At 39.8% G+C, this 25,686-nt stretch overlaps 1 protein-coding gene across 2 annotated transcripts; it reads left to right on the top strand.

The window, feature by feature from the left end:
* Nucleotides 1–3,738: 3,738 nt before the first annotated feature.
* ptp4a3b (protein tyrosine phosphatase 4A3b) lies at nucleotides 3,739–18,922 on the top strand. Of its 2 annotated transcripts, none has more exons than XM_088928867.1 (6): nucleotides 3,739–3,910; nucleotides 6,703–7,369; nucleotides 8,819–8,911; nucleotides 13,677–13,807; nucleotides 16,055–16,129; nucleotides 16,379–18,922. In XM_088928867.1, the coding sequence occupies exons 2-6, from the start codon at nucleotides 7,265–7,267 to the stop codon at nucleotides 16,494–16,496; spliced, it is 522 nt and encodes a 173-aa protein (XP_088784993.1). In that variant the 5' UTR covers nucleotides 3,739–3,910; nucleotides 6,703–7,264; the 3' UTR covers nucleotides 16,497–18,922. The 2 variants fall into 2 exon arrangements, with proteins under 2 accessions (XP_088784993.1, XP_088784994.1); XM_088928868.1 differs by lacking the exon at nucleotides 3,739–3,910 and adding an exon at nucleotides 5,522–6,004.
* Nucleotides 18,923–25,686: the final 6,764 nt, after the last annotated feature.

Genomic DNA, 25,686 nt, shown 5'->3' with positions numbered 1-25,686 from the left:
AGAGCAAGTATGTCACAGCACGGAATTCTGACATTGGACGGCTGGAATGAGTACAAACAGATTTATCTGAAGGATGTGTGTGTTTTGGCAGAAGATGGCAGGCTGACAGGAGAAGCAGATTGCATTGCTTTTGATAGAGTGGTTTGAAAGCTCCAGGAGGGATGTGGTTAACAGAAGGAACATTGCTGAGAATGACTGGGCAAGGCAGTGATGGTCCTAATACAGAATGCAGATTGGCTGTAAGACCTATTATGTAACTTATTGATAACATAATTAGTAAGTCACTTATACTTAAGGTTGTGAAAATGGTCCTCATGCTTCACTGTCGAGCGGTTAATCAAATAAGATAATATCTCAAATGAATAAGTAACATGAACCCTAGACACAACCATAATAACCGTATGGTTTTTAGGGTCACTTGTCAGGCTGATCCCCATTAGAATTTTGTGCTTTTCTGATTGACTGGTTAAATTATCCAGTGCCTACCTACAGTAAGACTTAACAGAGTCAAAACAGTTCTAAGTAAATTCACATTTATTGAACGGGTTCAGCATAGTCCTTACAAGAACTGTTCTAAAATTCTTTACAAGAGTCCTTGACGTCAAGTAGATATGGAAGCTGAGGTGAAACAAGGTTGATCCTTGCTGTCTAATCCAGCAGCACATTAACTTTTCTGTTGCAAGGACCAATAAAATGTAGAAATACATTCAAGTATGTTCTCAGTAAACTGACTTTGAGATTGTGTATTCTTCCTTAGGTTCATGCCTCAACGTAGTTGTCTTTCCAGCGTTTGTTTCATGTTTATTGCACAGTCTTAAATTCAAGAGTTGTGTAATAGGATGAAGGCATGATGAGCCAAAAGCAGCCCAGTGTGTAAAGACTAATACTGTAGCACTAAGCTTAGGTGTCGCAGCAGACACAGTTATAGTATTGCACGCGGTGTGTTCCGAGCATTCCAGCTACAGGATTGCATAACAATAATAATCACTTGCTGGGCTCTCTGGATTGGGATCCTAGCAACTTGATATCAGCTCGCGCTGCCTCGAATCAGTTGTTTTTCATAGCCTCTCATGGGCGCCCTCAGAATCTTCAGCCCTTTCTTCTGCAACCACATTGCCAACTCAGGCATGAAGTTTTAATGACTGTCTTGGGCTTTCGTCTTATGTACAGGTAGCATTTAGTAAAAGCGCATCCTTATTCGTGTTTGCAGAATTCATTTACTGTGATTTTCACTGACATTTGTTGCTCGCCTACTGCGGTTTTACAAATTCGGATCTGTCTGGTGGTCCTAATTCGTGTTCAGGCTGTTAAAGCATAACAAGAGAAATACTGGAGGGGCAGGGATCCCTTGGCAGTGTTCGTCCTTGAGTCTTTTTTATTAGGGCACTGAGTTCTTCATGCTTTCTTTAAGAAGGGGACCGCTTTTAATCACCGGCAATGCTGTTAGCCCTCAATTTGAGAACTGTGCATTGTGTAAACGTTTGATATTTTCAATAGATGAAGTCGTGAATCAACATCAGCACTATAGTATTTGAATCACATATACTGTACAATTTTTTTCTGGCCAGAAGCTGATGAGACAAATTTTCAATCTCCAGATGGTAATTCATAATTGTTTTTAGCTTTAACAGTATGTTCAGGTAAATTGGAGATTTTGATATAAAGTTGAACTTGAACACAACAGTAGCGATGCCACTCTTTAGTCAGTTTATGCCAGTTTTTGGGCGGTGCAGTGGCTTTGTGGCTAAGGATCTGCGCCTGTGGCTGGAAGGTTGCCGGTTTGTATCCCGCGGCCAGCAGAGGAATCCTACTCCGTTGGGCCTCTGAGCAAGGCCCTTAACCCCAGCTGCTCTAGGGGTGCTGTATAAATGGCTGACAGTGCGCTCTGACCCCAAGCTTCTCTCCCTGTCTGTGTGTCTCATGGAGAGCAAGCTGGGGTATGCGAAGAGACAAATTCCTAGTACAAGAAATTGTATAGGGCCAATAAAGTGATCTTATCTTAGTCTGGTTTGTCAGATCGCAGAAACTGAGCAAGGCTGGGCCTGATCATTAATGGGATGAGAGACCTTTAAGAAAAAGACAGATTACTGCTGGTGTTGTTTGACCAGTAGGTGGTGACTCTTCCCTCTGGGCCAGAATGTCCAAACCAGTGTCCCAGTATGGTGACTGGGTAGGTCTAGGGAGTGCTACCTACTGGATGAAACCACTTGACAGTGAAAGGCCTCATGGCACTCTTAGTAAGAGTAGGGTTGTTAACCCCAGTGACCAAGCTAAATTTCACTTTTCTCTTGCATAACCTAGTGCCAATGAATTTTCACTTGAAATCAGTTAGTGTAATTTTATTAACTCCTCCATGTGATCTGCTTTGTGGCGGAGCTGTTTGCATGCAATGGCTGTCAATCAACAAAGTTATACAATTCTGTAGGCGAGCAAGCGTAGAATAAAAAATTAGAATTCAGTTATACATAAATATATAATTATGTATGAATTATATATGTATTGGTATATGGAATTTTTTGCTCAAAAGATCAGAGCTTTCTCAACTGTAAAATATATCTACTTAAACTCCATGGGACTATATGAGCAGCATATAGTGTATATTTTAAAGTGGCTTATCATTTCCTGTTCAGTTGTTCCTGCTGACTCCCAGGTTCCTAGGAATCTAATTCAGAAGAATACTCAACCACGTGCTTTTGTGTACAAGCTCTGGGAATGGAAGTGCATAACATTCTTAGTGATTATTCTGTGCCTCCTAAGTTTGTTGCTTGATGTTAATCATGCTTGTACTGCTTACTATGAACATATCATGCAGCGATTTGATTACTGTAAACCTATGGCTCATGTCAGAAGACATAAGGTGATCCAAAGTAAGGCCTGTATTTATATCTACCTTGCTAAAGGTTGTGTCTATCTTTTGGAGATTTGTCCAGGCTTTTGTTCTGCATTGCACTACATTCAACACACAAAAACCTTCTCAGCTGACCTAATTCTGTAATCAGAGAGTTTTAACAAACAGCCATATATGTTTGCTTTGTTCAGAAAATATTTTGTGGTAAAAACAGAACTGAAATAGTGTTACTTACATCCAAAACAATATTGGGTTTCGTCCATTATTCTTTAGTACTTTGCTGAACATACGGAAAAAAGCTGATATTATACGAGTGAAACATCTGAAAGATTTGCTACCAATGTGAGTTTCTTTTAATTTACAGATAGCATGAAATTACTCAATTCGGATTGAAATGAAATTGCAATAACAAGGATAAATTCAGTGGCTTTACTGTATATAAACGTTTCCAAATGTTTTGAAAGTAATTAGTTTTGGGAACCAGTAGACTAACATATCAGTACTGTATATAATACCATTCATATATAAACCTTTATAGCAAGTGGAGTTTTTTTCATTACCTCAAAGCAAAGTGCATTTAGAAGGGAAGCTAATCGAAAGAATTGATAACTCTTGAGTATTCCTCTCATCTGCATACAATAGTGTGCTACCACTTACATATGGCTTTGTCAGGAGGCTGAAATAAACTCTTCTTGTGGATTACCAGCAGGTATTGAAGTATTGTATGGTGCAAAATAAAACATACTTCTTTTTAGTTGTAGAGTGTTTGAAGGAAAGGTCCAGAAATAGACATCAGATTGTTTGCAGTGTACCTGTTTAATCATTGGATATCTTTTCTGGGGGTGGGAGCAGACTCTCAGCTCCTGTGTAAGAGCATTAAGTGTGCATTTGTTTCTGACATTAGCAGTTGAGTGCTGTCAGTGTCATATGGCAAGCGAAGGCAGCTTCAGCTGGTTTAGAGCAGAGACAGTTATTAGTGTCAGCAGTAGTGGCAGCTTGCTGCGCGTCATTCCCCTCAGAGACACGGACTTTATCCCGAGCAGAAAGCAACATGACACAAAGGTAAGAGCAGCAAAAGTAAGTTCTTATCTTAGGAAGGAGGGAAACGAACCTTGAAACAAAACACGCAAAATAAAACCCTAAAATACGAACAATCCTTCGTTATATCATGTCTGCATTATTAAAGTATTATCTTTAATCTATCTCTGCAGGCAGAGGTTTTAGTTTTCTGGTCTGGGGCTACAAAGATCTGAATGAAGACAAATCATGGGCAGATGTCATTTATCCTACACAGGACTTGTCATACTGTTTCAGTACAATGTGCTCAGTGTATGCAGTTTCTGTTTGTGCGCTCTGGTGATTCTGCATGTTTCCTTTCGCCATTGTGAAACGTGAATCGTTTGGTTGAAATCGCCAGAATTGGTTTGAAAGGTGCTCAGTTTTGGAAGAGGACGATTTACCGTTCCTTTCCAGCAATGCCGATATGCAGCAGCCTGGATTTGATTTGATTTGTGCAATTGGGATTTTGCCTCCTGCAGGTCCTTAGAAAATGGAATAATTCTCATAGCAAAGGATGTAAATATGAATCTGAATCTAAACCTGTTACCTCACCTTATAGAAGGTGTATAATAGAATAAGTTTCACAGTTAGTGCAGTATTGAAGAATTGTCTTTCTGTAAACTATTACATATTAGAATTTAGCTCAGTTTATTAACCTCAGTTTGATTAATACATCTTGCTATAATGAAGAGACACATGCTTGATTACATATGTATTAACATAATTTAATTGGTTTCATTAATTCTTAATTCATTAATTCAACCTTTTCTCTACAAAGTAACCTTGATTTAACAAAACGCTCAAATTAAATGAACCATTATAACTGTTGAAAACCTTGCACAACAAATGATAAAATCTGTTGTTGTGTTGGCTAAGACCACTAGTTTAAAAGGCCTCAATATCATCAACATAGAAAATTACAATCTCTGCAGGGGCAGCATGATTTGAAGGGTCTTTTTGGACGATATTTTTTTTTAATCCTCAGCCTAAAATTAATTTTGTTCTTTTTTTTAGTTAATTTTAAAGAGACGGGCAGGAAATCTGCAGCGGACACAAGCAGTAACAAGCTTTAATAAGTGTGTGCCAATAAATTCTGCCTTGAATTCCACAATCACCTTTTTAATTTTCCTGTCAGCCAAACCATCTGGTGCTTTTGAGCAAGTTACCCATGAAAATCTTTTTTTTTTCACCTGTTTTTCTAAAGTTGTGAGTAAGAATGTGAAGAAAGACCTCAACTTTCTGAAGCAGCCAGTGCTGTACTACTACTTAACACTCAGAACTTAACAGATGTTGGTAGTTTTCATGCAGTTTAATTCCCCTCAAAGCCACAGCTTTGGAGTTAAGCAGTGTATCGTATCTGTGACCTGGATTTGTGCTCTTAATTACAGGTTCTAACCTGATTTAGTGTATGTAGCATTTTCCTTTGTAGCCAATGATGGCTTTGATGAAGGTGCCTGTGCAGTTGTGAGTCTCGTTCCTGCAAGAATCTCGCATGAATGAAGGACTTTTCATCCCTCAGCGAAGTGGGAGTTGTTCATTGCGATGATGGCTTACGACACGTGAACCACACTCCTGACCGCTGTGCTCCACTGGCTTACAGAAGGCAACTGGCAAGAGTTCAGCGTAATAAGGCTCTCTCAATGGGAACTTAGAATACTCCACCCTTCAATATCAAAGGCTGTATGAAGACTATACTTGCACTGCCTGCTCTTGTTAAAAAAGTATAGATAGATACTTTATTGATCCCATGAGGGAAATTGCAGTGCAACAGCAGCTTAGCACAGTCGACATAGCACAGCGTAACGAAAGGATACAATAATACAATACATACACTACAATCAGTGCAGTCAGTGAGAAGTGGACTAAGAAGAGTTGCTCACAGTCCAGAATATACAAAGAACAAACCAGAACAGTACACAAAAAGTTGTATTGCACATTACAAATATAAATATACTGCACAAGTCCCTGGCATATAGCTGAAAAGATCAGAAATGGCACCCAGTGTTTAAAGGGTGCAAAGACGCACACTGGACACAGAGCATTCCATCAAATTTTTGTTAATATGAAAGAACACATTACTATACCTCTTTTGACAAGGTAAGTAAGATGACACCTTGTTAAGGTCTTTTACTTGGCTCTACAGACACTGGAAGTGAGCAAGAGAAACAGAGGAGCTCATGTTTTTTTTTTTTAGTTTTAGCTTTTCTTTTTTTTCCTCATTGGATCACAAATGGCTCTGACCTTAAATGAAGCTTTGGACAGGGGGATTTAATCATCTGTTGCTCAAGAGCTGGGAGCGGTGCGTGGCGGTGGGGTTACAGCTCGTTTCTAATCCAAATCGCTCAGTCCTGTTTCCAGATATTTTTATTCCATTGTTGCTTCGGAGATGAATTAAATTACTCCTAATAAAAAAAGAAGTTGTACTGTGTTGTTAATAACTTGAAGTCATGCAGGGCTTTGGAAAGCAACGTGACTCACTGCCCTCACACTGTGTTCAGAGAAATTTGTCTTCTTTTGTTCACTGCATTATGGATAGATAGACCTGGATAGACCACCCTGTATAGCCCCAGGTGGAAAAATAGCTTAGTTCCATGCTCATTTGTGCCAGCTATCCAGGATTTGAAAGAAACAATACTGCTTTAATTTCACAGCAGGCAAATGTTTCTTCTTCACCACTGCTCACACCCCTTTACCCAAGAAACCAGTGACTAAGTGATAATGAGCTTTTTGTTCAAGTGTTATATAACAAACGATTGATCTGTTTTTTCACCTTTTTTTGTGTTTGTGGTCCTTAGATTTCCTGCACTGTGACCGGTGGGAGTTTGATGGAGTTCTTGAGGGGCAGTGGTGACTACTGCCACGCACAACATCCCTCCGTCTGAATAAGCCGAGGATGCCTTTCGCTGAGGAAGAACTTTTCTGAGAAGCTGGATGTGAAAACGGAAAACTGTTTCTCCTCATAATCTCCATTGCGGGGCGAGGTCTTTTCAACTGAGGCTCCTCCGAAATCCAAATGGGGTAACGTGTAAGCAAGTTTGTTAGCGTAAAAGAACTGAAAACACCCCCCTTTCCCTCCCCCCCCCCTCCCCATAACCATCCTCATCCATAACGTGAAAGACTGGGCCGAATTTCAAGGGCACCCAGGTCTACCAGAAGCAAGAGCTTGTGCATTCTTTAGTTTTTTTTTTCTTCAAAAGAAAAGAAGGAAGGAGAAACAAAAACCCCTTTGGGAACTGGCTTAGTGGGCACACTGCACTTTCCTTGAGCTCCTTTTCGGCAAACGTCCCCGCTCTTCAAGTGAAGCAGAGGCAGAAGTCTCCTTTGTTGGACTCAAGAGTTGGGCACGGTGACTTCATCATGGCTCGCATGAATCGGCCTGCGCCTGTGGAAGTCTGCTACAAGAACATGAGGTTTCTCATCACACACAACCCCACCAACTCTACTCTCAACACTTTCATTGAGGTGAGGACGTGCAACCTCTTGTCTGACACAGATCGTAAAACTACTAGCTGCTTATTCGCTTCACATTATTCATGACTTAAAGGGGAACTGCCGTCCCAGTTTCTCAGACCGGTTACTAAATCTCAGTAACAAAATAAATTGATTGACGGTATAGAATTTTTTTACGGCGTTTGGATTAAGCACAAATAAGTAATAAGTACAGGTTGTGCCGCAGACATTTCAACCGCAGAAATGTCCCAATGTGATCTGCGTGCAGTTAACTAGTAAGTTGTTTTTTTGGCAAAACTGTCTCAAAGTCGAGAGCAGTACTTCTATTGGATTAAAACAGATGTGCTTGTTTACAATGTAATAAGGCCTCTTCACGTCACTGGAAGTTTTGTTGCCTCTTTCTGAATCGCAGAACATGGCTCTGCATGTACCTGGAAATTTTATCTATTTTGTTACTGTGTACATTTTACTTTCATTGTGGTTTAAAATGCACACATCAATGCTGATTCCTCCTAACCCTAAAGTATAAAAATTAGTTTTGCAGTTCCCCTTTAAAAGTAACGTAATGAGTAGTTAAATTTGATTTAGCTGTCAGATCAATACAAACTCTTTTGAGGTTTAACTAGTGGAAGGTGGGGAAACCCCCTCCCATTAGCGGTTTTGTTTGTTTGAAAGGCAGAGCTTGAACCAAGTGTTTCTAAAAGTACTGCTATAGTATTCGAAGCAGAAAATGTCAACAGATGTCATCAAAAATGTATTTTCGTTTTACATATGTTCCATCTGCATGCTCAGACCTTAAAATTAACTCAACCATGCTCCAGGATGTGTTTGGAAGCAACAAAGATGAACCAGGAGAGTTTTTGAACAAGGTTTTATTGGCAGATGAGACAAAAATAAATATATGCAAAAACTCAGTATTGCCTTCAGCTTTTCCTTTCTCATGTGATCCTATATACATTTGGCAGAGACATTAATAGCTCCATCAACAACAGCAGTGAAATATATTTTTATTACATTTTTTCCTGTATTTTCTGCTCCATTCATCATCAGGAAGAAACTTTGCACCGTTTTCCTTTACAGTGCCAAAAATTGTTACAGACATCAAAAAGGATACCTTCGATTTCCTTCACAGAAGTGGAGTAGCTGTTCCATGCTGTAGAGTCAGCACTGTTTGCTCTAAAAATGAATGACCACTAATAACCTCTCTGTTTTGTTTAGCAGTGAAATTGGCATGACTTATAATGTCAAAGCTCCGTACTTGATGCGTACCTTTGGTGAGACAAGCACAATAAATTATTTTAGAGTCTGTTTCATTACAGTTTTGCCTGTCGAGTTCAAAATGCTATTAAGTTTTTTCTTACTTTATTAGCATTTTATTGATGGTGAAAAGTTTAATTTACTTCCAGAGTGATTTTATTGCTGTAAAATATAAATGAATATATCACGAATGCTTTTGTCTAGGATCTGAAGAAGTATGGTGCAACCACAGTTGTTAGAGTCTGTGAAGTCACCTATGATAAAGCCCCATTAGAAAAGGATGGAATTACTGTAATGGTGAGTACAATGCAATATTTCTGTTGAATTGATTTTTAATTGTAAGCACAATATTTTAGCTGTTTGAAAGACGCATGGTTTTTGCCACAAAAATGCATCTTGCCTAGATTTTGGATTTTTCATGATGCAGTACGTTATTTGCCAAATTCCTGTATACCGTACAGCCCAAATGTGCAACAGGGTTTGCTTTAATACTAGGAAATATTGCAGAAATCATTTAATCTGTATAAACATGTCAATAGGGAGTCCTGTATTTACCAATAATGTAACAAGATTATACCGATAGAAGGATCGTCATTTCCTGTAGTTGTTTTTCAGTGAACTAATGCAGATGTTGTAGGAGAAGCAAGGTGTATTTTCCCTGTGTTCTACTATAAAAATCTGGTTAAGAGCATGCCTCAGCATGTTTATTCTTTTAAAGGTCCCAGGTGCTTTGGCCCTCCCTATCATATGCAGCTAGACAATAAAATCCTCTGTGTTTTCTCTTTTTACTACCAATGTTTTTTATTAACATTTTGTGAGTTATTGAACAGGCTGCTAAAGATCTTAAATAGCTTTACCTTTATGCATTTTGGCATGGTAAGGTCAAATAAAAAAGCCTTATTTATTGAACTTATGCTGTAAAACCTGCCATGAAGGCAGAAGAAAATGATTTCAGCGTTAAGCTTGAGTTCTAACTGGCTCTGATAGGCTTTTCTCTTTGTCATATTGTCATGATTTGTGGCCCAGTGTCGTTTTTGCTAAAGGTTATTGTTCTTCCCCGTTTTCCACCAAACATCCGAGCAGTGCAAGGAAGTAGCTGCGTCAGCATGCGTAGGCTGCAAAGGAACAAGTAAAGGTTTATTCCCTGCTGAAAAGAGAAGAAAGGAAATGCAACGTTTCGGCTGTGGAGCCTGCTTCCAAAGAAGGAAGAAGGCTCCACAGCCGAAATGTTGTGTTTCTTTTCTTCTCTTTTCAGCATGGGAATAAACCTTTACTTGTTCATCTGAGCAGTGCAGTTTTCCACACTGCACATGTGTTTTCAATTTCTCCAGTCAACATTGCCCCGTTGCCGTGGGAACTAGAGGGTCTCTCGGTGATCATGTTGTTACTGCAGGCAGTTTCTTGTGGTCTCCACTTTCTGGACTTCTACTGAAACGCCACTGCTGTCACGGAGGGAGAGGCTGCTTGAAAAGAAATCAGTGACATGTTTATTCTGCAATTTACCCCTTGCCTGATGTTGCCCCCAGGGGTAGAGGGAAAGGTTTTAGAAGTGATTGCTTCTGAGGAGATGTAAAAGGACTCCACATTTAGGCCTCAATGTGAAATCTTGAGCCCAATATCGAAACAAGAATGGGTTCATCTGGGTCCCCAGTGACTCCCCTGCAGGCAAATGACATCACCTGAAAATATATTTTTTTACATAAGTTCCAGTTTCTTCGCAGCTCTTAAAAACACGCAGATTAGTTTTGTGACTACAGATGACAGCTATATATCTTAAAGCGTGTAACAGGGGTGTATTTATTGCTTTTTTTCTTAAATAATGTATGAAGTTTACATTTTTGTAGTCACTAGTAATTCTAAGTGTTATTCTTTTGAACAATGCAGCAGTTTCCTTTGCAAAGAGCAAATCCTGGAGTGTATATTCTGTGTATATCTTAAATCACTTTATTAATCGGAATAGTCCTTTTTTTTGGATCATTTTACTATGGTTATCTGTAAAGCGTGCATGATTATAAAACTCAAAAACAAGATGCCTGTTCTCTGAAAAAATCTATAAATTGAGATTAGAAAAACAGCTCATTGAAATCAGTATTGTAAATTTTTCGTTCACAGCTTTGCATGTAATTGCTGATAGCCCAATATTGGTTTTCCGTAGTGTATCAGTTCCCTACAGAGTTTAAAGACATTTCTCCTAAAAATTAAAACAAATACTTCTGTATTTAACTTGTATAAAAAATATATGTCCATTTTCTGATTGAAATACATGATGCAGCTTTTTAGTTTTGTTACCATTCATAGACTAAGATCTGTTAGCAGATTATATGCACTATAAAATATGATCAACAAATAAATATATGCCTGTTATTTAAGAGCTCAAATGCTGTCACGCATTAAGGTATTATGCTGTTTTAAGAGCATATTTGTGGTGCAACACATAACAGTATTGTACTTAATGATGAACTATTAATTTCATGCAGTACTCCAGTTAGTTCAATATATAAACTGTTAAACAAAAAGTGTTTTTATTGTTGTACTGTTTCAGTTTTGTTTAGTACTTTTTATTCATGTAATAATGTGGTGCAGTTGTGTTTGTTTAGTGAATGAATTCTGGAAGAATTAAGTTTTATGTGGGAATTCTTTCATTAGGGATAGAAAGCATGGGTTTCAAGAAGCCAAATCCTGTTTAACTAACCTATCAGACTGTTTTGAGAAAGAAACAACAGTGATGGATGCTGACAGATTTTGAAATGGAATATTCAGATTTCCGTAAGGTTTTTCATGAAGTTCCATGTTAAAGATTGATTCAACAGATGTAAGATATAAGAAAGATATTATATAGAAATGGACCCAAAATTGGTTAATTGCTAAGAAAAGAGAGTGTAACTGTGTGTAGTGTTCAAATTAGTAGGTGCCGGAGAGATTGTATTACAAACACTGTTCTTCTCAATTTATATCAATGATCTTGATTCTGCATCGCTATTAAATGTGTGAATTTTGCAGTTGTTATGAAACAGAAGGAAAGGCAAACAATTGGAAAGAGAAAAAATCATAGACCGTATCCACGAATTGGCAAACACCTGGCAAAGTGTTGAATGTAGATATGTGCAAAGTAACACATGCAGCTAATAAATCGTACTCTATAAATATCAGCTAGCAGGTTCGGTGCTAAAGAAAGTAGCCTACGAATGTTGTTTTGAAGCTAGGAGTTTGACTCATCATTGTCCTCATTCAGACAGACTTGGAAATTAAAAAAAGACATCAAAACGTCTGGGTTTATGGTTAAAATTGAAGAATTAAGAGGTTAAGTCAAGGGAAACAGTGATAAGGTTATTCGGTTCATTAGTTTCAACTCACTCAGTATATTGTGTACAGTTCTGGCTGTTGCAATATAAAAAGAACATTGTTGCCCTAGAATGAATTAAAAGACGTGCAAGCAACCAAAATAATTCCAGGTTATGTATAGATGGTTTAAGGGAAGTGAAGCTCTTACGTTTTGAACAGAGGAGATTACTAGAGAATTTAATAGGAGTAATCAAAATCCAATGAATTCATTTATACTCAGCAAAAAGCCCCACATATTTATAGCAACAAAAAAAAGCACAACAGAGAACAGAAAGTTAGAAGCAACTGTATATGGCACCTGGAACTGAACGGTCATTTTACACAAAGGGTGGTGGGAGTCTGGAACGAGCTGCCAAGTCATGCTGTTGAAACGTGGGGAGGTGCTGGGAGCCTGACCCGAACAACATCTTAAGGTCAATAAGCTACCAGCAAGCAAGCCAGCACAATGAATCAGCCCTCCCGTCTGCACCCTGCTTCTTACGACTTGTGTTTACAAACAGCTCAAGAGAATCAAGCAAGTATATTGACATGAAACAGGTGTTCGGAAATTCTCAAATCCTTCGTATCATATTGCAGAAGAATACTGGGTGTAATTCTGGGAAACCAGCAGACATTAGCCACAATTAGATCTGACTTCTGGCGTTTCCAGTGTACTCCACTGCAGGGTGCGTCTTGGAACCGCTTCATGGAATTAATACTGTGCACATGCTAAATGCTGGCAGTTAACCCCTTAACAGATTAAAAGGCTATTTTTAACCAGGCAGATACCCTTCAGTTACGAGCTGTGTTCATTCTCTCAAATAAGTCTGTACGGCCTGTACAATGGCCTTCGGAGAACTTTGAGGTTGATTTTGGTTTGTGTGTTATTCTCCCACTTCTGTTAAAGAAACATAAGCCTCATGTTCCCAGGGTGAATGAGCAATTTACTGGGTCCTGTACTCACGTGGAGATGGATACTGGAAGTGTGTCAGGAGAGCAGGACTGGGAGCCTAAATGCTTGCTTGTTTTAAACGGTTGTGGGGGAAAGTTGGAAAACAGCAGACCTACGGACGAAAACAATTAAGAAACAAAGGTGCTTTTGTTTATCTCAGCTTCACTGTTCAGCTGGCAACCAAGGCCTCAAAGGAATTTTCATCCCTTGCTTTCATTTTAATGGCAAGATTTGGTGCGTTAAATTATAAGCAGAGAGAAGCCAGCCGATGCTTTGTCAGTCAGTATTATATTATTTGATAATGAAAACGTTAAGGCTGAGGAAAATGCTAACCACTCCCCCCTCACTTGTAATGTGCTACATAGTGTTATTATTGTAGATTGCACTTAAAATATGTGACAAAACATTTAGGATATGGGAATGTGGAAGAAGCTACTTCAGTCGTTTGAAAAATCATGAATTAAAGGTGTACTTGTACTCGCATCTTTAGAAAGTTTGGAAGCCCTTTTGTAATGACAACATCTAATAAACAGCAGCATATGATCAGAAAGTTGTTGGGAGCTGTCCTTGATGCTAGCTGACTGAGAGGAAAATGTGTTGTCAAGAGCAACACGATATTGGTTTCTAGCAAACAGCATCAGAAGCTGCAGTGGAAGACCTTGGTTGTCTGTTTGACATTAACCTTGACCAGCATACACTTGCTGTTGTTGCTCCAATGCTACACACTTGTGTGGAGAGACCAGTGTTGACATGGTAGAAGAGAGTGTGATTTACGTTCCGTCTTTACAGGACTGGCCTTTCGATGATGGGGCCCCTCCTCCCACCAAGATAGTGGAAGACTGGCTGAACCTCCTGAAGACTAAGTTCTGTGAGGATCCTGGCTGCTGTGTGGCAGTCCACTGTGTTGCAGGGCTTGGACGGTGAGCGTGAAAGGCCTCATGGCTTTATTCTACAAGACCAACATGGCTAACTCTCCGGCGACATTATCTTCGCTCTCTCTTTTTGGTTGTTGAAATTTAGCACGGGCCACATTTTTGCCGTTGTCCAACCCGTTTTTAAACCAGTGTATTTTAAAGATGCATTGAACAGTAACTCCACAGTGCTGTTGAAAGGGTGAGTTCAATAGAGAGAACAGCATGGTTTTGCTTCATTTGATTTTATTACAGCCCATGGGATGAAATGTACAGAAAATGTATATTTTCAAAGAACTGTAACTGTCCTCATGGTGAGGACTCATTATTAATTTTTTTTCCGTTTTAGTTTCTTTTTTACTTAAAGAATAACGATAGGATTTTCCCCCCCTTAAATCCTCTTTAAATCTTCCCTCTGGTTCTAATTTGGCCAGAGAGTAGTTTCTCTTACATTTGGCCGTTAGAGTTCGGCATGTTTGCTCTAGCTGGTGAAGCACCATCTCTGACGCATGTATTTATTCGTTTGGGACTTGTCTACAGATTTTGGAAACAAGCCAGGGTTTTTTTCTATTTTCTTATGTTATTTATTTATTTTTCTATTATTCGGGATGGGAAATGTTCATTTGCAGTTTTAAGAGAAGAACGCCCGCCCGCCCCCGTCAAACGCTGAGCTAATGTGCTCAAAAAGGCATATCTGATGCTAATTAGGCTACATTTTGACACCTTGAAACCTTTTTATCCCCCCACAGAGTTACATTTATGGAGTTTAATTACTCTCAGGAGAGAAATCCAAACCAAAAATGACAGAAACGCCAAGCTTACAACAAAACATTTTTTTTCTAGTTTCTTTTTGAGGAAAAATAACTGCAAGGTTTTAATTTAAGCTCTGATCTGGCTGAAACTGCTGAGGCTGGCCGGCTTTTTGTTGATGTTTTCACCAAGTCCAGCAAGACAAAAGCAGCTTCCAGTTGTCGGAAAGTCTGTAGGTAAGGGCTGATGCACAAAGAGTCAGTGTTCTGGAAATCAGCCCTTGACCTTATAGAACCAGTCCTTTCTGAATTCGACTCCTTAGCTATAAAGAGCCTCTTCTGCCCTTGCTGTTACCATGGTGACCCACTCAGGAACAACACAATGTCATAATGAGGCAGTCTTGAACCTCAAGAGTCAAGATCCTTTGTGACTCATTTTCACGACTGCTTTACTAATTCATACACTTTTTGTTTCTAACATTGGAAACTCAAGAGGGTAACAAATGATCTGTTATGCATATAAGCATATTCCTTCATCTCTGTCATTGTATTCAATTTTTCATTCACATCATGCTTGAAAGATTGTTTACAAATGCAGAAGTATGTTTCCGTCCATCCATTTTCTAAACACTTTTTCCAGTTCAGGGTCACAGGGGAGCCAGAGCTTATCCCAGTAAGGAATGGGCTTTAAGGCAGGGTACACCCTGGACGGGACGCCAGTCCACTGCAGGGCACACACGGACACAAACACAGACAGGCACAAATTAACTAGGGCCAATTATAGAAGTATGTTTCCACCTATTAATATTTCCTTACAAAGCCAGTGTGGCACTGATTCTTAGAATAAATTATGAGAACAATGTGGCACCACTTAAAAACACCACCAGCCTGGGACTGCAGTGTTGTGGAAATGTGTAAGATATGGGGATAGATGGTTGTTGGTTTTGTGTCCTTTTTTAACAAATGTCACTAATTACAGAAATTCTAGTGATTTCTTTGGTTTTGAGCAATATGGTTTTGCCTGCATTTTCCATGTTCTTGGATGTATAAATTCTTTTAATATAATCTTTACAAAAGGTGGCAGGGTAGGTGTCCCACCTCCTGGGGGGGGAGCTTGCATGTTCCCCATGGGCATTCTCCATGTGCGTGTACCTCCCACCTTCCAAAGACAGGCTGGGAAGGTTAATTGGTACTAATGAATAGGTGGGGTAAGATGTAGAAAATATTCAGAAAAATGTAACTATTTCTAGAGTTGTTTTTCCAACTCTCTATTTTCTGTACACTAGATGGTGCTGTTCTACTGGTGCCGACATGGCATAAACATTTCATTTCATGGTGAAAGGTTTGATCTCTTTTGTAGATATGAAACACCAGAAGACCTTTCTTCATTCTTCCACCTCAAGCAGAGAAATTAGAGGTCGGGAGATTCCAAAGTGTTTTGTGAAAATGACAAGTTTTTCACAGGCGTCGGCAGCGGGGATGTATAATTTCTGTATTTGCGTTGCAGAGCTCCTGTCCTGGTGGCACTAGCGCTGATTGAGAGTGGGATGAAGTACGAGGATGCCATTCAGTTTATTAGACAGTGAGTATTCTAACCACCACCTTATTCCGACTACGTGTGACTGCTGAGTCGTCAAAAGCCAGAGAGACTGAAGAAGCAGATCAGCCAGTGCAGCCCTTGCTGTATCTTGCTCTAGAAGCAGTAGGGCAGAGCGCAGTGATAGGCAGAATGGGTTTATTTTGTGCAATAGGGGAAGGAGCGGACTTTGAGCATTCAAACTGACCAGTTTTAGGAACGTTTCCCTGCTCTGATTCAGGATCTGCATTGCAGGAAACGCAGGGGGGCCATCAACAGCAAGCAGCTGACCTACCTGGAGAAGTATCGCCCCAAACAAAGACTGCGCTTCAAGGACCCGCACAACCACAAGAACAAGTGCTGCATCATGTGACTCTGGCTAGCCCTCTGACGGATCCGAATGGCTTACAGAAAATGGACTGGTCACAACCAATGCACCCGGACACTACCCTGTAACCTAATGGAGATGCTTAGGAGTCGCCACTCTTTTTTTTCGTGACTGATCTCAAGCTCAGGGCTGTTAGAGACGAGCCTTTTGCATCTAGTCTTCGTTTGTACAAATTGATCCCAAGTGCTGGTTAATCTCTCAGCTAACTTCACATTGTGTTTCCCAAGTACATCAGGGGCACCTGGGTGCCACGACCATGCACTGAACCTCTGATTTTAACAGCACTGTCAACAAGCACAGCAGCTGCCCTGTTTGGTGGCTTCAACGTTGCACATTTGAATAAAACAATCAATGCCACGGATTGCTGCAGTAGCGCCTTTTTAAGCTGATCATTGTAAAGCCAAGCTAGTATGGACACAAAGGAACCCATAGAGCATTTTCTTGTCTGTGTTTTTACTTGCCACAGCTTCGGAGAACATGTACTTTTTGACCTCTGTCTTAATTTACCATCGTGATGCTTAACCGCGTCTGTTTTTACGTTATTTTGTATGTTTTCCTAGCACAAGTCCCATTCAACTGTAGCACCACTCAGATGAGTTTTTCCACACTCCTGAAGGACGGGGTGATGGGAGGTGATGGGGGGTGGATGTAGGGCTGGGATACGTGAGGACTGTGTATTTTTAAAAGAAATTATTTTTTACATTGTTTCATACAAAACAAAATGCTAAGAAATTTGAATACCTCACCAAAATCAGATAACCCAGACTGGGGCATGTGTCATGGAGAAAAAGAAGAAAACTAGCTTGCAGCTGTTTGGGTGAGTTGTAGGGAAGGTGAGGAATGAGGGGGAAATGATATTTCCAGCTCTGAGTCACTAACATGGCACCTCAGAGACTAAAGAAACCAACTGCTCCGAAGTCATGTAAAACCCCTTATTGTCTGTGTCCACACAGAAAATCATGATCAGCCAGGTATTTAGGGAAACCTATCTTTTGAGGTACAATCCACCTGGTTTTGCCTTGGAAGTCACCCAACTCAGGCTGTTCATGGTAACAAAAAAGAAACATTAAAACGTGGACGATTGGACGGGTGGTTTACATCCTTTTACTGAAAATGTTGGAGACTAAAGAAAATAATAAAAAGCAGCCTTTTAAAAAAAACCATTAAGGCAGTTTTCAATTCTGTGCTCTTGTCAGGTGGAATATTCTGTCACCTTTGTCATGTACTAACTGTATAAACCGTACCGTCTTATGGTGAATTAATTGAATTCTGAATACATGCTGCCACCCAGTGGAGATCTTGTAAATATAAGAGAACTAAATGCTGTTTGCAACCCGAATGCTATTCTTTGTATGATTGTTTCTATGACATGCACAGATTTGAGATCTTGACTGATATTTCTATATTTAAGAGAAAGCATCTAGCGTGGTGCAGGTTTAAGCTAATATAGAGCTAGGCTGTAGTTTAAGCGCATTGATTACACTAGCGGCCTATATATTATACTCTTATTAACATTTCATAGAACTAAAGTCAGCTACAGAAGCATTCATTTGAAACCTTGATTACTAATCTTTGTATGATTTAAACTTAGTTTAGCCCACTATCATTTCCCCACTTTGATCAGTAATGTAGTTAAACAGCATAATGTCCAGGTATCCATTGTCAGATTTTGATTTAAGAGCGGCTGATTAAGTACACTATCGGTACCTCAGCGTACTTGTCATGATCTTCACACTAGAAGTCATTTCGGCTTTTCAACCATCGTTTTATGCAGAGATAAAAAAAGGGGTGCATCAGGCATTCTCTTGCTATTTGAGCTCTTGCTGCCTTTATGGGAATTCTTTTTTAACCTAGTGGAAACATCTAGGGTACTTTCAGTAAGTAGAATGCTCACTGCCTGAATATTGGATAACTTCTGCCTTTATTTTATGCCAAAGAAGACTACTTTAACTATAAATTGAAAGCCTAAATGAATCAAAGCAATGCATGATCTTGTTTTTGTGCCCTTTCACAAGGAGAGTACATCAGCCCGTCCTCCTGAAATGCTCGATGAAATTCTTGGCTTCTCGTGTCGTTTAACCGTAATCATCTGACGTTCTCTCTTTTTGTTTGTTGCCACAGAAACTAAGCGACCGGTCGCACATCAAGGCAATGTGACCATCCTTGTGACTAGCACAGGTTACAAGTTGAATGTCAAAGCAAATCTAGGAGTGCCTTCCTAAACATGAATGCCAAGACATTAAAATTTATTTTTTTCAGCCGTTATTTTCAGTTCTACACGGGTGTTGGTAGCTTTAATTGGCGGTATGTTAGAAGGGGACTGTCTCCCTGACTAAGAATACTCCCAAGGAAAGTTCCCTTAGTAAGAAAGTAGAACTATGGGGAAATAAAACTGTACTAGATAACTAAAATAGTGAAATGCTTCTTTCTATTTTCAGTTAATGGTTACAATAATGCATTTTTTGTATTAGGAATTTTAAAAAAACTGCATGGAACTGACCCAAGGTTGAACACAGGAAAATTCTGAAAATTTCACTTGCTCTCTCTTAACTCTGGAGGAGCTGCGGTCTATCCCAGCAAGCAACGGGAGCAAAGCAGGATACACCCTGGACGGGATACCAGTCCAATACAGACATGCACACACTCACATCGTCAAGGCTAACCGTCCCTGAAACCAGTTAACTCACCAGTATTGAACTGGAAGAAACCCACACAAACCTAGGGAGAACACGCAAACTCCACACAGATAGCACCCTAGTTCTGTCATTGAACCCACAGTCCCAGTACTGTGACAAATGCTAACCACTGTGCTGCCCTAATGTATAACCTTTGGAATGAAGTTTTCTTTTTGATACTGTACAGTTAACAGCACTATATACTGTACTTGTGACCCATTAAATTGACACCTTTGAAACAGATCTCTGGCTTTTGAGAGCGCACGTTTCTGACCTGTCTCCAAAAAAAAGATATGTTGATACAACGGCTCATGATAAACTATACTAGACATGATGGCTTTCATAGCAAATGCAGCCAGGTTACTCACTATTTTAGAAAGTCTTTTTAATGGTGGAGGTTCAGTTTAGTGCTGTATCCCCATGTGTCAATTCAAGCATTAGCTAGGTCATTTAGCAAAGGTAAGTTATGATCCACCATGTGGAGATTCACAATGGAACAAGTAGCTACCCAGGCTGAGTAGGGTTTGCTAACTAAACCCAAATCAACCGAACACTAAGACAGGACAGACCTTGTATGTTACCTTTAAACTAAAAGATAAAGTAAGAATAACACTGGCAGTTCATTTTCTGTCAACCAACGATTCCACTGATCAGCTCATCAGAACAGCCCATCTTCATTACTGACTCCTTGCAGGTGCCAAATTAGGTAGATGCATGAATGAACACAACCACATAAATTTCAACATGGCTAACAAGCATGTGGCTTTAATTAGCTAATTTGGCTATACAAGTATTGTATTTGCACAACATACTGTATTTGATTGCTCTTATTTTAAGATGCTGCTTTCATATGTACAGTGCCTCAAGAAAATTGTTAAACCCTCCAAGGGAAAAAAACAAATGCTTAAACATTCTGCTAAGAAGTTACAAATAACCACAAAAATGGGTTAATGTAAAGGTAAAATGAATTCCAATTTAAAGCACTGATTTCAGGCTATAAGGCCACACACTGTGTTCATTTGGAAAGTGTGTAGACTTTCTATAGGCACTATATATCTTAGTAGTGTCTAGTTATAATTAAGCCACGTTTTCCAATCAGGTCACAGTTCTGATTCAACTTGTTTTCTCATGTAGTGGTAAGGTGAAGCACTTGCCCTGACTGAAGGCCTACCTGGTTGGTCTGGGGCCAGCTGCCCAGCCTAGATTTCAGCCTGAGAGGACATCCCCGGCCACCGTGACCCCCTGTGACTTCCTGTTGGCTTGTAAAGCTGTCAGTCAGAGGAGGTCCAGCACTCCCCATGGTGCCAACTGTTCTGTAGACATGGGCGCCCACAGCTTTAACAAAGGCTCTGACAAATGAGCCCCCTCACCTTCAGCACCGAGATGTCCGTCTACTGGTGTTGGGATAAAATACATGTGAAAAATGTTTTCCCACATATACTAGGGGGGTATTAAGCAGTCAGCACAATTAAACCCTCTTGATAAAGGTCTTAAGCATGAAAAATCTTTGGAAGACGACAGTAGGTGGATTGTGTTCATGAAAGCCCAGCTGCGTAGGCCCTTGTCTGTGCGCTGGCCTCTCCACGCCCTCGAGAGGGTCGTGTTCCAGGCTTTCCACCACACCTGCGCGAGGTGCTGGTACAAAGAGGGAAAGGGAAAGGGGGGAAAAAGAAAATCCTGTACCTCATAAATCTGTGCTCCATTCATCGCCCGCATGTTTCAAGGGGAATAGGATTTCTGTGCTGCGCGTTCAAGAAACCTCCTCAGACAACCCAGGCTGGACCCCTCTGGAAGACATTCTGAGGGCCGGGGGGGGGGAGGCAGGGCCGGCTTTATCTATTTTCGTCACGAAATAAAGGTCTAGATATCAAGTTAAGCAACTAAAGGACTTTCCTTGCAACTGTATCCCCTTTGTAACAAACCATAGCTGGGAAATCCCCACGCTTTAAAATTTAAGACCTGCATTTACAGAATCCTGTACCCCCCATCTGTAAATACTTTCTTTGTGTGCTCGCCAACGTTCCCAAAAAAAAAGCCATATGAGTAACCCTAGTGTGGTGACCTTTTCTTAAAGACTTTAAATTAAGCATACATGAACTTCATGCGCGCTGATATGGTCAATCACTCAGTCTCCATTTTCAGCGAACATGATTTGCTGAGCCTTTCCCTAATAATGGTGCCTAAGTGACTGTGAGAGACCATGCCAATTTTCGTCAGCGAAACGCTGCAAGTGGAATGAGAGACGTCGAAACTGAAGCCAGTCTCAGCCCCCAGAATTAAACCCCACACACACGTCTACAATTGCTTAAAGACTAATGCTGAAGTCCTGAGGCTAAAACCTAGAGAGAACAAATGCTTAATATTGCCAACATCAAAGACTGTTAATAGAAACTTTCCAGGAATACTGTTAGGTTCTAATCAAACAAACATCAACCCTTTTCTTTCTGCCAAGAATATTATCCAAACTAGTGCTCCGTGATGATCCACGGATTAATTCCTGTGTAACATGCAAAAGTAGGCCTGAAGGTATCAGAAATTGTAGCAGGAAATGGAAAAGGAAAAAGCTAATAATACCATTCAGAGATCAGCAAATGTGTCCCTTGAAATAATTTCACGTTAAGTTTACAATCCCAGGTCACTGTTTACTTTCAGCAACAAAAGAACAGAGCACTACTGAGTTGAAATGAATTCTGCAGTCGCCTATCAACCATGAAGAGAAATAGAATATCACAGTATGTCATTGTCCTCCTCCCGAGAATACTGACATAAGAGGAATAAACAATTCTAGATTCTATAAAAGCTACATGTTTAAGCATCTTAGAACATTACATTTTCTCATCGGACTTCCAGACAAATGGCTCTGTTCATTACAACAGAGAAATAGATGACTAGACAGCAGAGGAAGGGTGCCAACTCCAAAGATCAGTTGACAGCCTTCAGAACTTATCTTAATAATCAAAAAAACACATCCCCTCATTTTAGGAAGAAGGGATAGGACATAGCAGCAATAACTGTCATCTGGCCCGGGATGTTCATGATTTCCTTCACAGACGCACAAGGAGCACAACAGTAATTCAGAACCAACCTCATCCCATACAAACGGCTGGACTAAATCTGTGCACAGTCAAACAGTTCATCAGTGATAGGCCACAATGCATTTCGAAGGTGATGTCCAATTGTAATGGACAGGGCTATTCCTATAATAGAAGCACAGAGCACAAAGTTAAATTAGTCCCTGGACAGGACGCCTGTCTATCTTTGGATATTCACACACAAAGACACAGGCCAAGAGAGACAAACTTTTTCCCACCTTCAAAAGGCTGGGGAAGTAAACCAAAGATTATGGAGAACATGCAAACTCCACACACAAGGTGCCACAGTAACCAAAGTAAGGACCCACTTTGTGCTTAAAGTGCAAAATGTCCTATCACCATGCAACCCATCACACGTTATGTGCATTCAATTTGACCCATTTGACATTTGTGGTCATCAGTGCTTTGAAGATCCTTTCAATAAAGGCTGTCATATGTTATTTGAAGCCCTGGTTTGGGCAGCATGGAGATTTGTTTAAAGTAATGCTTTATCCACTTTCTATAGGACATGATGATGGTATAAGCTGTAGCCCTGCTGGTAGCAGCTAGGCCTGTGGTTTCCCCTCTCCTGTGCTGCAGGTGACATATCCTCACCCTGGTAGCAGGTGATGTTTCCTGTTTTGATGTGGCTAGCCCTGTGGGACATGCTCTGACCTCTAAACACCTCCTGTTTCCCTGGAATCTTCCCGTCAAAGACGGATCCTCCAAACGTCCTGTTTAGTGAATAACAGTCAACAGTGAAGGACAAAGATTGCCAAATTTCCCCTTTGAAATTACTTTTCCATTCAGTGCTTCAGAGCCAAGAACTCCTGCCTGTCATTAACCACAGAAAATCAAGACCTTGTTTCAAACAAATGAGCCCACTCATTTCAGAAGCCTTCCGTTCCACTATTCAGTGAACAAGAACCCCGCTTAAAAAAACAAAACCAATCTACACTAAGCTGGCCATCTTCCTGAGGACAGGTTGCTTAAGCTTTTAATATCAGCAGCTTTGGCCTAACACCAATATTAAAACTATTCATGAAATACCATGGATGTGTAATCAAAGTAACTAAAACGACATAAGGAAAGACTTCAGTGTGGTCCCAGGTTGCGTCAAGCAGAAATTTCGCTGATGGAGGCTGAAAACGTCCAAGATCCTGTGTGGAACGTTCAGAAAAGGCCTTTCTGTGAAGGAAGGAAACAAGTTCCGCACCGTGAAATGGGGCACAGCGTTAGGCCAAACAGGACATTATGTGACTGAATGAAAGGACAAATTCTCATGGAAATCACAGCATTTTGCTAACCGAATCAAGCTGTTTTTTAACAAAAAAAAAAGCTCACTCAAAGTAAGTGCAAATGGCCACACACTACTTTCCCAGAGCCAACCAAGTATTGATTACAAACCTTTAGAACTGACAGAATGAATATTTCACAAAACATAAGATTACTTTGATATCTTGAAAGCATACTTGGTGTGCCATTACTCCATTTCAGTGTTAAGGATATGAATGAACTCACAGAGCTTATTGTTAGCTCGGGCAGTATCATATGGAACGGTATTGTCGTCACATTGTGGAAATCCCCTGGAAGCAAACAGAATTGAAGAAAGCACAGATACAGATTCATGGCAAAGAATAGCTGGAGTTAAACCAATAAAAGGTTTCTGCAAGCTGATGAAGCCGATATTCAATAATCACTAATACAAAACTTATGATAAAATACCGGGAGAATGCAGACAGACTGCTTAATTTCTGAGCAACATATTTTATGGAAATAATCTAATCTACAATTTCCTTCAAATTGCTGTACCAAAACGTTGTTTTATTGGGATTCAGCTTTATCATAGTATTGCACCACTACATTCAAAGCCAAACATGCAAGATATACCAGCCAGAACTCTTTTCAAATGAAGTCCGGTCTTTTCTCTGTTATAATAAAGCTGCACTACAGATCCATTACAACAGCCCAAGGGAAAATATCTAACCTTGTGATACTATGAAAATGCAATAGAAACGCCTTCCTGGGTATTTGGTGTTAAAATGGGAGATTCAGACAACTGAAAAAAAGTGTCCTTACTAATTTAACAGGGATAGTTCCATAGCATCATATTAGGCAATGTTTTCCCCCATGTCTGAAGTTAATCGTATAAAAATTACACTACCAAACCTTACGTATTTTGGTAGTCAACAAACTAACAGATGGTTTACTCAGACAAAGATCTACCCCTATCTTAATTTTATAACTTGGTTACATTGCCCATATTTCACACTGATTTATTACAGATTCTGAACGGTGTGGGTTAAGGCATTCATGGAACTTGACTACTAATTAAAAGCCTTTTTTGGCAGCAGTGTTCTAAGAATGAACACAGCTTCTCATGACTGAGGTGAAAAAAAGATAGTGTGGCTGGAGGTTCACACCTACTACACCGTCTTATAAAAAAAAGTCATTTTTATTTATTGTCCAAATATTTATGATCGCCAATAACTAAATCAAGTCAATAACATTCCTAGGGTCACAGCTCAACTATACCAGCACTGAAACAACTGGTTTGACCACTGTTTGACTTCCAAAAAACACAAGATGTCACAGAGGTCCCTTTTCACCAATAAATATATAAGATAGGGTCAGTAACTCTAATGCCAGCTTTGTAGGTGCACTAAAGCACAGAAACTCCAAATGCAAGAAGGTTTTGAAAGAACCAGATCACTTTTCTAAAGAGGTCAAAACTGATGGTGTAGTTCATTACACTGCACATCCTGTATAATTAACTCTTTAATGTTTAAGCAGAACAAAGGTAGCCAATTGAATAATTAAGGAGCTTTTAGTAACGTAGTCCGACGAGGCGTTGAGAGTGGAGGAGCAATGTTTGTCTTGTTTGGAAGGCTGCAATTTTAGATGTCTCATGTCTCAGGCCTTCTGAAGCTTTACAGCGCCAAATTATGGTAATGAGCTACTCCCTGCTAGTAGTAGTCTAGTATCCTGATAAGCAAACAACTTATCAGGCAGCTGATTTATTATATTTCACTCATCCTGTTGTACTGTATTTAAGTTTTTACAAGATATGTATTTAAGGGGATTCTTGGAGCAGTAGTGTTGCATCTCTGTTTACTCTCAGATGCTAACATGTCATTAAGAAATGTGATATCAATGGGAACGTACAGTGCAAATATCCATAAAGACAAGAAGCTAAAAGACTACATAATCTGTTACTCAAGGATGTTAAATGTTTCCTTTAAGAAGAAGCACATTGGAGTAAGTTGTGTTCATGCTGTACCTTCAAACTTATGGAACAATTTTAGTCTTTCTGCAACACAAAAGGTCTCCATGGAAAAGATTTCTCTATAAAGTGCTGTTTCAGTCTATAAACACCACGAAATGAGAAAATATGTTGGAAAGAAAAAGAACATCTTTTTTTCCATCCTA

The sequence above is a fragment of the Atractosteus spatula genome, chromosome 12 (genome assembly GCF_055471065.1).
Source record: "Atractosteus spatula isolate fAtrSpa1 chromosome 12, fAtrSpa1.hap1, whole genome shotgun sequence".
Lineage (NCBI taxonomy): Eukaryota > Metazoa > Chordata > Actinopteri > Semionotiformes > Lepisosteidae > Atractosteus > Atractosteus spatula.
This window is presented reverse-complemented; position numbering and strand designations above follow the sequence as displayed.